General features: G+C 36.2%; 1 protein-coding gene across 5 annotated transcripts in view; it reads left to right on the top strand.

Annotated features, from left to right (window-relative positions):
- PHIP (pleckstrin homology domain interacting protein) overlaps nt 1-14,270 on the top strand; it is a 130,915-nt gene that overhangs the window by 71,609 nt on the left and 45,036 nt on the right. For 4 of the 5 annotated variants that reach the window (XM_032873200.1, XM_032873199.1, XM_032873202.1 and 1 more), the window contains 3 exons: nt 3,963-4,100; nt 4,769-4,952; nt 9,209-9,326. In XM_032873200.1, coding sequence (XP_032729091.1) covers nt 3,963-4,100; nt 4,769-4,952; nt 9,209-9,326 — 440 coding nt within the window. The remainder of the gene's footprint in view (nt 1-3,962; nt 4,101-4,768; nt 4,953-9,208; nt 9,327-14,270) is intronic. The other variant, XM_032873201.1, reaches the window with a different exon arrangement.

Here is a 14,270-nt window from a genome sequence, read left to right as displayed (position 1 = left end):
TTTTCATAGACAGCCAAATTTTCCATTTCTAATGATGTCTTGTAAAATTGCTAATTGGGTAAAGCTTTGTTATTGTTTTGAACAAATGAAAAGTAAAATTATTTTTAAAAATTTCTCTAAAATCCTTTAAACAGTGCTGAATTATATACTGCAAGATGATTAAGAAACATTGGAGAGTTAAAGCAATAATCTTGGTCATTTATTCATTCATCTTTGTGACACCTGATAAATTCACTACTGTATACCAGTTTATCAGGTACAATCCTTGTTCTCATGGAGTAAGATTAATAAACACAGTTATAAACAAATAGTTAAAACTTGTGATAAATGTTATTAAAGGGAATAATAGTATGATGTGAAAGAAAGAATAAGAATAGATAGCTTATTCATATTGAAGATTGTTTTAAGAAGTGATCAACTTCTAAAAATTTAAGTAAGGTAGGAATGAAAGTGTTGACAGCTGTTTTGGTGAAATAATGGAGTGTGAAAGTCTAATTAGTTGACGAATTAAAAGGGACTTGAAATGGAGACAAGGTCTGTAGACCTTCCCTTTTGACAAGAGATGTAGCACTAATTTATTAAGTGAAAGTAATAGAAACCATTATAAAAGAAGGTTAAACCAGTTTTGTAATTTAAGAATCTTTGTTATATTTTAGACTAGTATAATTTATGAAGGCACCTGGGTGGCTCAGTCAGTTAAGCGTCCGACTCTTGGTTTCAGCACAGGGTCACGATCTTACCATTGTGGGATCAAGCCCTGAGTCTGGCTTCACACTCCGTGCCAAGTCTGCTTCAGAATTCTTTCTCCCTCTCCCTCTGTCCATCCCTGCTTGTGCTCTCATTCTCTTTCTCTCAAATAAGTGAATAAATCTTTTTAAAAAGAAAAATTTAAGAAAATATTTTAAGTTCTGAACTCTGGCATAATGGACAAAATTTCTAAGTAGATGTAAAGGACACATAAGGGATGTAATATTTAACAAGTAACCTTTATATAACGAATTTAGATTCTGTAAGCTGTGCAGAGAAACCAGTCTTATTGCATTCCAGAGGGCCCATCTCTTATTTTCCTTTAAGGATTGGTCATGAAATTGTAATGAAGATGAACATACTGGATAGGAAGGGCTGCTCTTGAAGGTGGTCATGCCCACTCAGGATGGAGGGTGAGGGGAAACATTAGAAGAATAGATTCTGCTACTACTTGCAGAGAGTAGTACAGTTCAGCAGACCTGAAAATCTGCAGTATGTGAAATTAAAATATCTTACACATGGACACAGCATGAACTCAAGGAATCTAAGAAGCAGGTTTATTCAAGAAATCTAGGCAGGGGGGCGCCTGGGTGGCTCAGTGGGTTAAGCCTCTGCCTTCGGCTCAGGTCATGATCCCAGGGTCCTGGGATCGAGCCCCACATCGGGCTCTCCGCTCAGCGGGCAGCGTGCTTCCCCCTCTCTGCCTGCTGCTCTGCCTACTTGTGATCTCTCTCTGTCTCTCTCTCTCCCTCTCTCTGTCAAATAAATAAATTAAATTAAAAAAAGAAATCTAGGCAGGTATTCAGAGTAGAGAAGCCTCAATTAATAAAGAAGTCTTGATCATAGGACTGAAATTAAGATAAATGTCTTTAGTCTCTTGGAGGGGAAATGGAATCAGATCTTGCCCAGGTTTCAGAATAGGTTTCAGATACAGGGAAATAAGGAAAGGATTCATTTATTAAAATATCAGTGCTATTTAATTATTGTGGCTATTACTTTTTCCTCCATTTAACCCATTTGTATATGACTTTCGTAAATAATCTATTTAATTCGTATGGTATCCTTATTCTAAAAGTTGAGAAAATGAAAATTTAACAACATATCTCTTGTTTAAGTTAAAGTATATGAAATCACAGGGACTCAAATGCAGCTTTGACTCTTATTCCATTGTTTGTTCTTCCATACTAAGCTGCCCTTACTGTTAAGAAAGTGTAGATATTAGTTATTAGTATAGGACCACAAAAGAACCCTTAGCAATAATTATGGCTTCAAAGTGAGTCATAAAATTTGTAAGTGTTCTAGGTCACAGAATTTAGGGTAAAACATCATTTCTTTCATTATTTTTGACTTAGCCAAGTACAATATAGGACAGAAGAAAAACACTTGTTGAAAAAATCTTTAGCATTATTTGTAACTTCTTCTATTTGTAAATCTAGATCTATAGATGATGGGTATTACAATGATAAGTCGGCTTGAATGCAGTTTTGTTATATTTTTACATTTGTATTTGAGTAATACACTTTATGCCTCTTCAGTTACAACTTGAGTTCTATCACATTACTTCTTGATGTTCAGATATGAGATGTTTTCCCAGCAGCACAACAGGAAAGCATCCACAGGCATTTTAACTTTTACCTCTGCTTTTACCACTTTTCTAGCTTTGTGACTCTGGACAACGTAACCCATTGAATTTTAGTTTTCTCTTATAAAATGAAATAACATTATGTGCTTAGTACATGTAATTTTCCCTTTCTTTATATTTTCTTCACTACTAATTCTTCATTTCAGAATGTTCTTTGTATCTTCTCTCCCAGCCCACTCTAAAAGTCTGGTTTGATGAAACCATTTCTTCATTTCTTATATATCCACTTACCTGCTATTAATTGCTCCTTTCTCTCATGGCAGTGCTTTCATGTCTCATAAACATTTTTTTTTTAATTCATTCAGCAGGATTGAACATTTTTATATGCCTGCCATTGTGTCAGATTTAGAATTAAAATATTAAATAAGGCAGTCCATCCTTTTGCAGAATTGACTAGCAGGCTTCCTTTTTATATTGGGTTGAGTACTAAGACATATATATTGTTTGAGGAAATGAAAGAGAATAGCAACTAAGTTTTTCAGGGTTAGTCGAGAAAGATTTCACAGAGCAAATATCAGAGAGATACCATGTTAGTTGGTGCTTGAAGGATGTTAGTGTTTATTACATTTATACTTCAGTTGGGAGTATTGTGGTTAAAAGCTCCAAAAGCATAAAGGTGTTTATCCTGTTAGGAGAGCAGAAGAGTCAGGTAGTCCCATATGACTGGTACAGGTGAAAGTTGATGCTGGAAAATTAGGGTGGGTTAAAACACATCAAGTTACTCCCTACCTCAGAGGCTTTGTTCCAACTCTTGGATTTTATCCGGAGTGTTCTTTTTCTTGCTCCTCACATGGATGACTAATTTTTCTTTTTCTTCCAGTCTTAATTCAAATGCTGCCTTCTTAAGAGGGGCTTCGTTGACTTTTCTGACTCACCATAAGCAGTTCCCATCTCTTCTCCCCATTTTCTTTCTGTTATCATCTTTAACATTCTTCATAGTCTGCATTTATATAGGGTTTATTGTTCAGTTTTCCCATTAGAATGTTAGCTGCCTGATTAAACATCATCATCAGAGTCAAGGACCTTGATATCCTATTCACCAGTGCATCCTTACTTCCCTGGTGTATAGCTCCTAATACATAATAGACACTCAAGAATTTACTGAATAAATGAAGCAGTAAAGGGTTTTTTTTTTGTTTGTTTGTTTGTTTGTTTTTGAGAAAGTGGGTAATCAGATTTGCCTTTAAATAGCTGGTATAAGAGAAATCCCACTTTTTGTCATGTATTAGATATATGACATTGAGTAGTTATTTTGGTTTTCTCTTCTGTAAGTAGAGTTAATAATATGTATCTCATTTATTACTGTGGGGTTAATATGAGTGCCTGAATCATAAACACTTGGTAAACCTTATCACCCTTGTCATTGTTTATAATATATTGAGTTAGCATATTCCTGGTTGTGTTTGTATGTTTATTTTACTGCCATGATTTCAGGTTAATCGTTTTAGATATTTCTAGAGCTTGTACTCAAGCAAGATTTATGTTTAATTCTGGACTCAAAGTGATCTTAATTAGTAAAATGGTTTGACTAGTTGACTAAAGTGTCCTTAGCATTTTGTGTGGTATTATATAGGACTGAACCAAGTTTTAAGTCAGCAAGCAAACCAGGAGATCAGCCCATTGGACAGCATGATTCAAAGACTACAACAGGAGCAAGACCTGAGACGTTCTAGTGAAGCTGGTATCAGTAATACCAGCCGTTTAAGTAGAGGTAAGCAGTGATTGCTTTAAGTGAAATATTTTAAAAATTGTAATAGTTTAAACTCTGAACAGTAAAGAAGTGATTAAACAAATTATGACACATCCATAAAATGAAACACTAGGCTGCCAGAATGATTGCTTTTAAAAATATATAATGCCTAAGAGAATGTTCATAATGCATGGTTTCAAACTGTAGATAATGAGTCTTTAAATATGTATATTCTTCCAGATTTCCAAGTACAAACATACAGAACCTAAAAAAATCTTGAATAAAAAATTATTTATAATTAATGTGTGGAAATACACTCCACAGTCTCAAATATCTCACTGTCCTTATTGTCATGTATTATTTTCAGAGAAAAGTTAAAGGAATTTTATGAAGCATAAGTATTCTTGGGTTTTCTGTTTTCGCTTCTTACATAGTTTTCCCAAAATACAAAGCATTTTTTAAAAATTAATGATTTTACATGTCAATTCTGTTAACAGTTATGATTCATTACTTTATCAAATTAACTGAATAGCCATGTTTTGTTTTCATTAAATTTTTGCCTATGGTTTGGTTCCCGATTTGGTAATTACTTGCCATAATATGAAGTTCCATGTATAAGATAATACAGATTTTGTTTTCCATTAAGCTAATGTTTCTAAATAAACTCAGTCTATTAATTTTTCACTTAGGCTCTGTAAGTTCTACCTCAGAGGTTCATTCACCACCAAATGTAGGACTGAGGCGTAGTGGACAAATTGAAGGTGTACGGCAAATGCACAGCAATGCACCAAGAAGTGAAATAGCCACAGAGCGGGATCTGGTAGCTTGGAGTCGAAGGGTGGTGGTACCTGAGCTATCAGCTGGTGTAGCCAGGTAAGGGGAGTTGTGAAATTTTATGTACCACCGTTGTTTATGTTTGTTTTGAATTATAGCCTTCAAAGTACCTTTTCAAGTTTGTAATTTATTTTAAATTTATTTGAAGAGGTAGTATTTTAAACTAGTCATGACTCTGGAAGAAAATGAAGTTTCAGTCATTTCCTTTTCTAGAATAATTGATGTAAAAGATATGGCAGGGGCTGTGTTAAGGTGAGTAGCATGTTTTAATCTTAGTTTGTCTTGTTTAACTACATCTTAAAACAAATTTCATGAAGTTTGTTAAACTCTTTTAGAGATTTTGCTAAGGATTTTTCTAGTTCTTTAACTCAAAAAGTAGTAATTGTATAATTTAAAAACACTTTGAACATGACTTTATGTAGGCTAGGCTTTTTGATTGGACAATACTTCAAATTTGTGTTAGGATTTAAGATTAATTATACAAATAATGTATAAATTTGAACAATTACTCTGTGTGATAACAGGTATACCCAGATGTCCTTAATAAAAAAATTAACTCATATTTTTAGTTAGATTTTTTTTTTAAGATTTTATTTATTTATTTATTTATTTGAGAGAGAGAGAGAGAGAATGAGAGTGGGGAGGGTCAGAGGGAGAAGCAGACTCCCTGCAGAGCAGGGAGCCCCTTTCGGGGCTCAATCCTGGGACTCCAGGATCATGACCTGAGCCAAAGGCAGTTGCCCAGCCAACTGAGCCACCCAGGCACCCTTTAGTTAGATTTTTGTCTATTTTTTAAAATTTTAATGTTAAGATTTAAAGGGGGTTCAATAAGTAACATCCATCTTAACAATAGTTCTAAAGGAAGTGAACATACAAAAGAATGAGATATGAAACCAGAATGGTACTTTCTGTTATTGATACAACTGTGAAGGATGTGGCTTTTATCTACATGAAAGTGTGTTCCTAGTCTGGAACCCCAAACAGGTAACACTAGATCATGTGGGGTTTGGGTCTTTAAAGTGCAGTAAAAAATGTATACATTGCAAATAAGGGCATAGTACTGGGCCATATTAAGCTGGTTTTTCTTCCAGAGCACATCAGTTAATTAGTTCACTTCTTCCCGTGGAAGAGAATGAGTAGAAGAGAGGCCAGGAGTGGGTTGCTAGTTGATAATGAAGGTCCCCATAAATGGAAGGAAATAGGAGGAGGGAGGAAGATTTGTATCTTTCCATATGTTCTTTACCTTTTCATTGAGCTTAACCATTGAGCCAATGGACAGGCAGGGCTATGACCATGACTTCAAAGGATATTTGACCTCCCTGGAGCTTTGCCCCCAATACTTAGTAGTCTTAACTTTGAGAATCTTCCTGGGCTATGCCCCACTTCTAGGTGGTTTACAGTTTGCCACTAGAAGGCTCTTATGTGGGTCAGACCTATTACACTAATTAAAATTAAATCCAGGGGTGCCTGGGTGGCTCAGTGGGTTAAAGCCTCTCCCTTTGGCTCAGGTCATGATCTCGGGGTCCTGGGATCAAACCCCACATCAGGCTCTCTGATCAGCGGGGAGCCTGCTTCCTTCTTTTTCTCTCTCTGCCTGCCTCTCTGCCTACTTGTGGTCTCTGTCAAATAAATAAATAAAATTTAAAAAAAAATTAAATCCAGTCACATTGATGGGATTCCAACAAAGAGCCATTATCTATAATATATAAAGAAGTCTCTGAAACTCAACAGGAGGAGTGTCTGGGTGGCTCAGTCAGTTAAGCATCTGCTTATAGCTCAGGTCATGATCCTGGACTCAAGCCTCCTCATCAGGCTCCCTGCTCATCTGGGAGCCTGCTTCTCCCTCTCCATCTGCTTGCCGCTCCCGTCACTTGTGCTCTTTCTGTCTGTCTCAGATAAATAGGTAAAATCTAAAAAAAAAAAAAGGAAAAAAACTCATTGGTAAATTTAAAAATCCAGTCAGAAAATGAGCAAAAAGACACAGACATGTCATCAAAGAGGATATGCAGATGGGAATTAAGTACATGAAAAGATACTTGACATCATTAGCCATTATTGAAATACAAATTAAAACTGCCATGGAAATAATCTCTATATACCTATTAGAATGACCAAAATGGGGATGCCTGAGCGGCTCAGTTGGTTAAGCCGCTGCCTTCAGCTCAGGTCATGATCCCGGGGTCCTGGGATCGAGTCCCACATCCAGCTTCTTGCTAGGTGGGGAGTCTGCTTCTCCCTCTGCCTCTGCCTGTCACTCTGCCTGCTTATGCTCTCTCTCTCTCTCTTTGTCTCTCTCTCTCTCTCTCTCTCTCTGACAAATAAATAAATAAATACAATCTTTAAGAAAAGGAGTGGGGAGGGTGCCTGGGTGGCTCAGAGGGTTAGGCCTCTGCCTTCATGTCAGGTCATGATCTCAGGGCCCTGGGATCAAGCCCCACATTGGGCTCTCTGCTCAGCAGGAAGCCTGCTTCTCCCACTCTCTGCCTACTTGTGATTTCTGTCAAATAAATAAAATCTTAAAAAAAAAAAAAAAAAAGAATGACCAAAATATAGTGCCATCACCCAGTACTAAGGAGGGTGTAGAGAAACTGCATCACTATTCATTACTGGTGGAAATGTAAAATATTGTGGCCACTCTGGAAAACGGGCACTTTCTTAAAAACTTAAATGTGTAACTACTATATTATCCAGTGATTGCACTCTTGATCATTTATCCCAAAGAAATGATAACTACGTTCACACAAAAACCTGTATATAAGTGTATGGCAGCTTTATTTGTAATAGCCAATAACTAGAAACTACCCAGATATCCTTAATGAGTACATGGTTAAACAGATTTAGCTATATCCACACCATGGAATACTACTCTGCAATAAAAAGGAAACAATCTATTGATAAAATAGATTGAGTGAATCTTGAGGAAATTACGCTGAGTGAGAAACCAGTCTCAAAGGTTTACATACTTTAAGGACTATTCTTAAAATACCTATAAGAGGTAGAGAACAGATTAGTAATTTCTAGACCTTGTGGAGAGGAAGGGTTGAGGGGGGAGAGAGAAAATTGGGATTATAATTATGAAAAGTACACCATAAGGGATCATTTTGGTGATGGAAATATTCTGTATCTTACCTGGAATAATGGATACACAAACCTGCACATTGATAAACTTTAATAGAACTAAATACACATACACACATGAGTAGAAGTAAAACTGGGTTCTGAATAGTACTGGTGCGTTGTATCAATGTCAACATTCAGATTGTGATACTGTACTATAGTTTTACAAGATGCTACTATTCGAGAAAACTGGGTAAAGGAGACAAGGAATTTCTGTATTATTTCTTAAAACTGTGGATCTACAGTTATTCCAATAAAAAGTTTAATTAAAAAAGAAAAAAATTAAGGTGAAACAAAAAATTAAATCAAGGCCATTCTTTTCACAAGATTTAAATTTACTCAGTTTCCATTGAGGAGTATTACCAGCTATGTGAGAGATCTACAATTAAGTGAAATGACATTAATATACTCTAGTAATAAAATATTAACATTGTAGTGTTCTACACTACAATGTTAGGAAAGGAATATTAACTCCTTTCCAACTGAAATCGCCAGGGAAAAATTAAAGTTCAAAGATTAAATACCCCTGCAGGTCAAAAACTTGAAAGTTATACGGAATTAAAGTAAAAAATAAAATTCTCTTGCCCTTTTTAGTTTGGGTTCCATGAAATTAAAGTTCACAATTAATGGTCCTCAACTATTTCTGTCTTTCACAGAAATAGTTGAAAAACTGGAGGTTTTTCAGTAGCTGAAGCCAGACCTGCTTTTCATTGGAGAGAATATAGTTCTTTCAGGGCTTTAGAAGTTATAATTCAGCCTCAAGGTTCTCTGTGAGTTTTGTTAAGATTCTAGCTATCTGTGTGGCATAAGAGATTTATCACAGCCCACACTGACATAATTTTTAAAAAAAGTAAATCTAATTTCTAACCCTTAGAGAGTTACCTTAGGAATAACCATGTTCCCAGTACTGAATACTTGATTTGCCAGAGACCATAAACAGAAGCAGTAGTACCAAATTCAGATAGATAGTTTCTCTCCAATATTCCAGTCATTTAATGCCATTATGTCCAGAGTTAACAATCTATGCATTGAAACTCAGAAATGTTTATCACATGCCTCCGTCCAATAAGAAAACATCAGGAGTAGCATTCCCTCTCTGACATTAAACATGCCTTTCAGAGTGAAGTCAGTTGTAAAAAAGTCTAGATTAACATGTATGGCTTTTAATTCTCTTTCAGTAGGCAAGAAGAATGGAGAACTGCAAAGGGAGAAGAGGAAATAAGAACTTACAGATCAGAAGAGAAAAGAAAACACCTTACTGTTCCAAAAGAAAATAAAATACCCACTGTCGCAAAGGTAAATAGTAGTTACTTTTATACTTAATACTATACTTCATAAGTATAGTAACCACTTTAAGGCCCTTTTGTAATTAAAGATGTTAACATCATAAAAAGAATAATTAATGCGATAAAGTTGGTATAGTTAATTCTTGATTATCTTTTTACATTGTCTGTTACCACTTTAAATTTTTTATTTTACTGCCTTCTAGTATACCTTTTCCCCAAATGCCAATTGTTACATGCCCATTAAATCTAATAAATTATAAGCCTAAACAAGATCTTTTATGCCGCTTCCAGTCAGCGAACGGGAGAAAAATTAGGCACAAACAAGTCAGCTGCAACAGTCGAAAAGAGTGCTGCCCCGAGTAACTCCACAGTCTCGCTTTTATTAGATAGAAACAGTAACCAACAGAAGAGTCGATGAAGGTCAAACGTTAGTTACATGCCTTAAAGATAAAGAAGAAGGAAGGCAGAGTATGTCTGTACAAGTAGTATAAAGTTTATAGTTGAACAAGCACATTCAAAGGACTTATCTAAGTAGCCACAGGTGCTCTTGGGGGTGGGGGGGATAACGGAAAAATGAAGCAGGCAGCATTCTGCCCTGAGCGGGCTGGGTGTTCCCAGCTGCTCGGCTTCCATGAAGCAGGTGGCCTTCTGTCTTGAGCAAGCCAGGCATCCCCAGCTGCTCAGCTTCAAGGCCATATATTGTCCTCCCCCACCAGAGGCCTGTTGCAGTATCTGTTTTTCTTAAGGCTGTATCTAAATGTGCTTGGTAACTAGTAAAATTTCCCAGGGGTTATATTTTAAGTAATACATTGTTCTGAGGGGCAGTTGCACTTTTATTTTTTAGTTCTGCCATTGGTTGCATACTCTAAAACAGTTACTTGGTTTTGTTTTTTGTCCTTATTCTTTTTTACTATTTTGCACATTAATATAGGTAAGGCAGCTATGCTACTATAAATAATAGTTCTTATTTTCCCCATTAAAAGAAGTTGTTTCTATTAGTTTGCCTTGTTGGTTTCTCTGTCATCCTACTTTGGAGAAACTTTTGGATTTCATTTGGTTTATGCCCTAATCTGGGAAGGATGTATATTTATCTCCTTGAGTGTCAAGGAATCATACTTACCAACTCCCATTCTTCTTTTTTCTCAAACCACCTTAGTTTGAAAGCTTCAGAATTGAGGTAAACTACAGAGCGTCTTCATTTACCAGTCACCGTCTAAGCACCTGTCTAAACAAAAAAATAACTGGTCTCTTAACCCTGCTTTGTTCTCCTTTCTCTTTCTATTTGAGTTCCTTAAACCTGTATATTAGTGTCCTTTTCTAGAGCTTTTTTATTTTGTGACTTTTCTTTTTAAAGGACTCAAATAGTCCTTTGCTATCTTATATTTTTCTTTTTTTTTTTTTTTAATTTTTTTTTTTCAGCATAACAGTATTCCTTGTTTTTGCACCACACCCAGTGCTCCATGCAATCCGTGCCCTCTCCAATACCCACCACCTGGATCCCCCAACCTCCCACCCCCCGTCGCTTCAAACCCCTCAGATTGTTTTTCAGAGTCCATAGTCTCTCATGGTTCACCTCCCCTTCCAATTTCCCCCAACTCCCTTCTCCTCTCTAACTCCCCTTATATTTTTCTTTATTAAGGGTATCATACCCTGGGATCAGTAGGACCCCACAAAGGTTCCCATTAGTATAATCTGAGGTAATCCTTTGTTTTCTGGGGGGGCGGTTATTGTTGCTGGTTGGTTGGTTCGTTGGGTTTTTTTCCATGGTGACTGAGAAGCATACCCTTTTTTGGATCCTTTGCTCAGAATCCAAGGATGTGGGGGATATAAACTCTTATAGTGATGGTGAGAGTTTGTACTGCTACCACTTTTTTGGATGGAACATGGTAATGTCTATTAAAATTAAAAGAATATGCTTTCTTTTAATCCAATAATGGTAATTTTCTTCAAAGTGTTTTTTTATAGGAAAGTACTGATGTGAATGTATGTGTGTGTGTATATATGTGTGTCTGTACATTCAGATATTTATTGTTTCTCTGGTAGCAACAACTAGAATGACTTTAGTGACCATTGGTGGAAGAGAGGTAGACTGTTGTGGTATCTGTTACCTAAGGGATATAATGCAGCTTTTTTAACAAAACCAGTTAGAACTCCATTGCCTTAGGGAAATGTTCGTGATACATTTTTAAGTGAAAAAACAAGTAGAACAGTAATGTTTATGACCTTATTTTTTTTCAAGTTTTATGAAAATAAAGAAAGGTTTGAAAACAAACCTGTGGGTGTACAAATCATGAGATGGCCATCTTTCATCCCGGAGTTGCAGTGTTTTTTTCTTCTAATAATAAAGATACTGTGCAGGTGGGAAGTATAAATTAATACAAAAACTGTTTAGAAAACAGTTATAATAATAGTAGTTATGCGATTTTTGGTAGCAGGTTTGGTCCCCAAATTACAGTGGTTTAAATAAATGTGTATAATATTTATCTCTGATGTAAAAGCCTCAGTCAGTTGGTCCAGACCCAATATGATGATGGGGGTGTTGAGAACTGAAGCTCTCTTCATTTTTCTGTTTCTCTTGGGTGTGAATTTGAATTTCTGCCTCAAGATACCAGCTTTCTCATTTAAGGTTAAAGGATGGAGGATCAGGTCAATAAGGAGAGTGCAGAGGGCGCATATACGCTCTATTCAGGGATATTCTTTGAAGTTGCTCTGCAACATTGTGCCAAAAAGCCCATTGGCCAGAATTTTAGTCATATGAAATTCTGACAAAGAAAATTTTTGTGTTTGTGCAAAAAGAGAACAGCTGGTGGTTGACAGCCAGTTTTCCCTTCTGTATCATTTATGAAAGCATTAAAATCATGAATGTTCTTTAACATGGAATTTATTCTCAAGAAATATGAAATTGAGGAGAAAGCTTTACAAAATGGAACAGATCGCAATTTTTAATTAATGCATTTGAACTGTAGGTAAATATATTTATGTTAAATGAAAAAGCAGGTATTGTACATTACATTCTTCACATATTACTCAAAGTTTTACAGTGTTTCCTTTTTATACCTTTACATAGATTCCAAAGTTTCTACAAATTAGAAAGTCCTTTAGTAATTCTTTTACAGAAAATCCAGGTGGAGTGAATCTTATATCCTTGTATGTGAAAATGTTTTTTATTTTACTTGGCTATTACTAGCAACTGTTTAGACAAGAGTAGGGCTGAAGTGAGGGCAGGGTTGTAGTACAAGACTGGTTCCACAACTATAGAAGGAACTGGAGAGTGGAGATGGATGTAGGAGCAGGGAATGGTTGAACCCAGATTGCAGTATTATATAGGTCTTGAAGTACACACCCAGAATCTTTTTTAGGAGTACAAAGCAAGACTTAGATTTTTGCTCTTTTCACTCTCCTCCTCAGTGCAATATTAGCACCCCAACACACTTGTGAAGCCAAACCATGATAGGAGGAATAAAACCACACTGTAGATGGACTTAGGTGACTTACACAGGGAAGCTAATGGGATACACATTATAGATATTTGAAATAGCATATTCTTAGACTGAGGAGGGGATATTGGAAATGTAAGGAAAAGTAGTTCTGTAGAGGATACTATTAGATATAGTGGGATGAAACACATCATTATTGAAATAGAGAAGAACCCAGGGGATGACTTGACTGGAAGAATGTAAGACCCTGAAAAATGAGTTATAAGCTGGAAAGTCAAGTTGAAGAACTCTCCCAGAATGTATCACAACAAGGGATGAAATGATTTAAAGATATTATATGGGAAGTGTAAAAAGCAACATATGTTTTTATGTAATATGTATGTGGATATGTGTAGAGAGAGCATACAAGATGAGAGGAAGGAAAGGGATGAAAAAATAACGAGAATTTCTATTTCTCCACATGTAATATAAAATCTTTAGAAAGCTGAAAAATTTTCCGAAAATTAACTTTTAACTGGTGTGCCAGAGTATAAATAAGAAAAAACATTGTGTGTCAAACAGGATAAATAAGGCAAAAATAATGCAGAATTTAAAAATGTAAAACCTCAATACATTATAGTATTTGAGAACAAAACAATATGCTGAAAGTTTGTGGAGAGAAAAAGAAAATCACTGGCAAATGAATATGAACTTGACTAATGTTAGACTTCTTATTGCTGTTAACAAAATGAATTCCATTGAGTACCCCACAGCCAGAAAGAGAGATATAAAGAAATCTTTAAGGAATGAGCACCTATATTTAAAAAATTGGCTATAATCTCCACACAGTTTATGGTTGGAATAATAAATGCTAGAAGCAAGTGCTAATGTGCTTTCGTTCAAGGGATAGAAAGTCTACCTGTAAAGATGAAAATGCCAGTGGAACCATGCTGCTTATAGTTCTGGATATCTTGCTACCAGCTCATCCATCTGACAGATGCTTGTGCCCATTTCTCCATGACATCCACAAAATCGGGTGTTATTGGTGCTGTCCCTATGGGCCAAATGGAGACGGGTATTCTCAAAACCTGTGATGATGGTCACGTTCGCTCCAATCACCATTACAGTTGTAGCAAGTTTGTTGAAATGTGTACACCATGAAACTTTGAGTAAAGCTCTTCCTGGGGCTAATGTGGCTTTCATGTCAAGAACATGTTTATAAAAGATGCTTGTCATGGCAGTATGGCTGCTGACAGCAAAAATAACCCACCAGTGGAAGCAGCTGGCTTCACAGATCAAGTTTTTATCTTGAGTCACCGGGCCAAATCAGTGCTGGCTATACACCTGTGCTGAATTGTCATGCAGCTTCACACTGCTTGAAAGTTTGCTGAGCCAAAGGAGATTGATTGCTGTTCTGGGAGGAAGCTGAATGGCCCTGAATTCTTGAAATCTGTTGATGCTGCCATAGTTGATACAGTTCTTGGCAGGCCCATGTATGTTGAGAGGTTCTCTATCGTCCTTGGGGTCATTTGGCTCTT

Source organism: Lontra canadensis, unplaced genomic scaffold (assembly GCF_010015895.1).
Source record: "Lontra canadensis isolate GAN:19392208 unplaced genomic scaffold, GSC_riverotter_1.0 scaffold47, whole genome shotgun sequence".
Classification (NCBI taxonomy): domain Eukaryota; kingdom Metazoa; phylum Chordata; class Mammalia; order Carnivora; family Mustelidae; genus Lontra; species Lontra canadensis.
The sequence above is the reverse complement of the archived record's forward strand: the minus strand, read 5'-3'. Positions and strand labels throughout refer to the sequence as shown.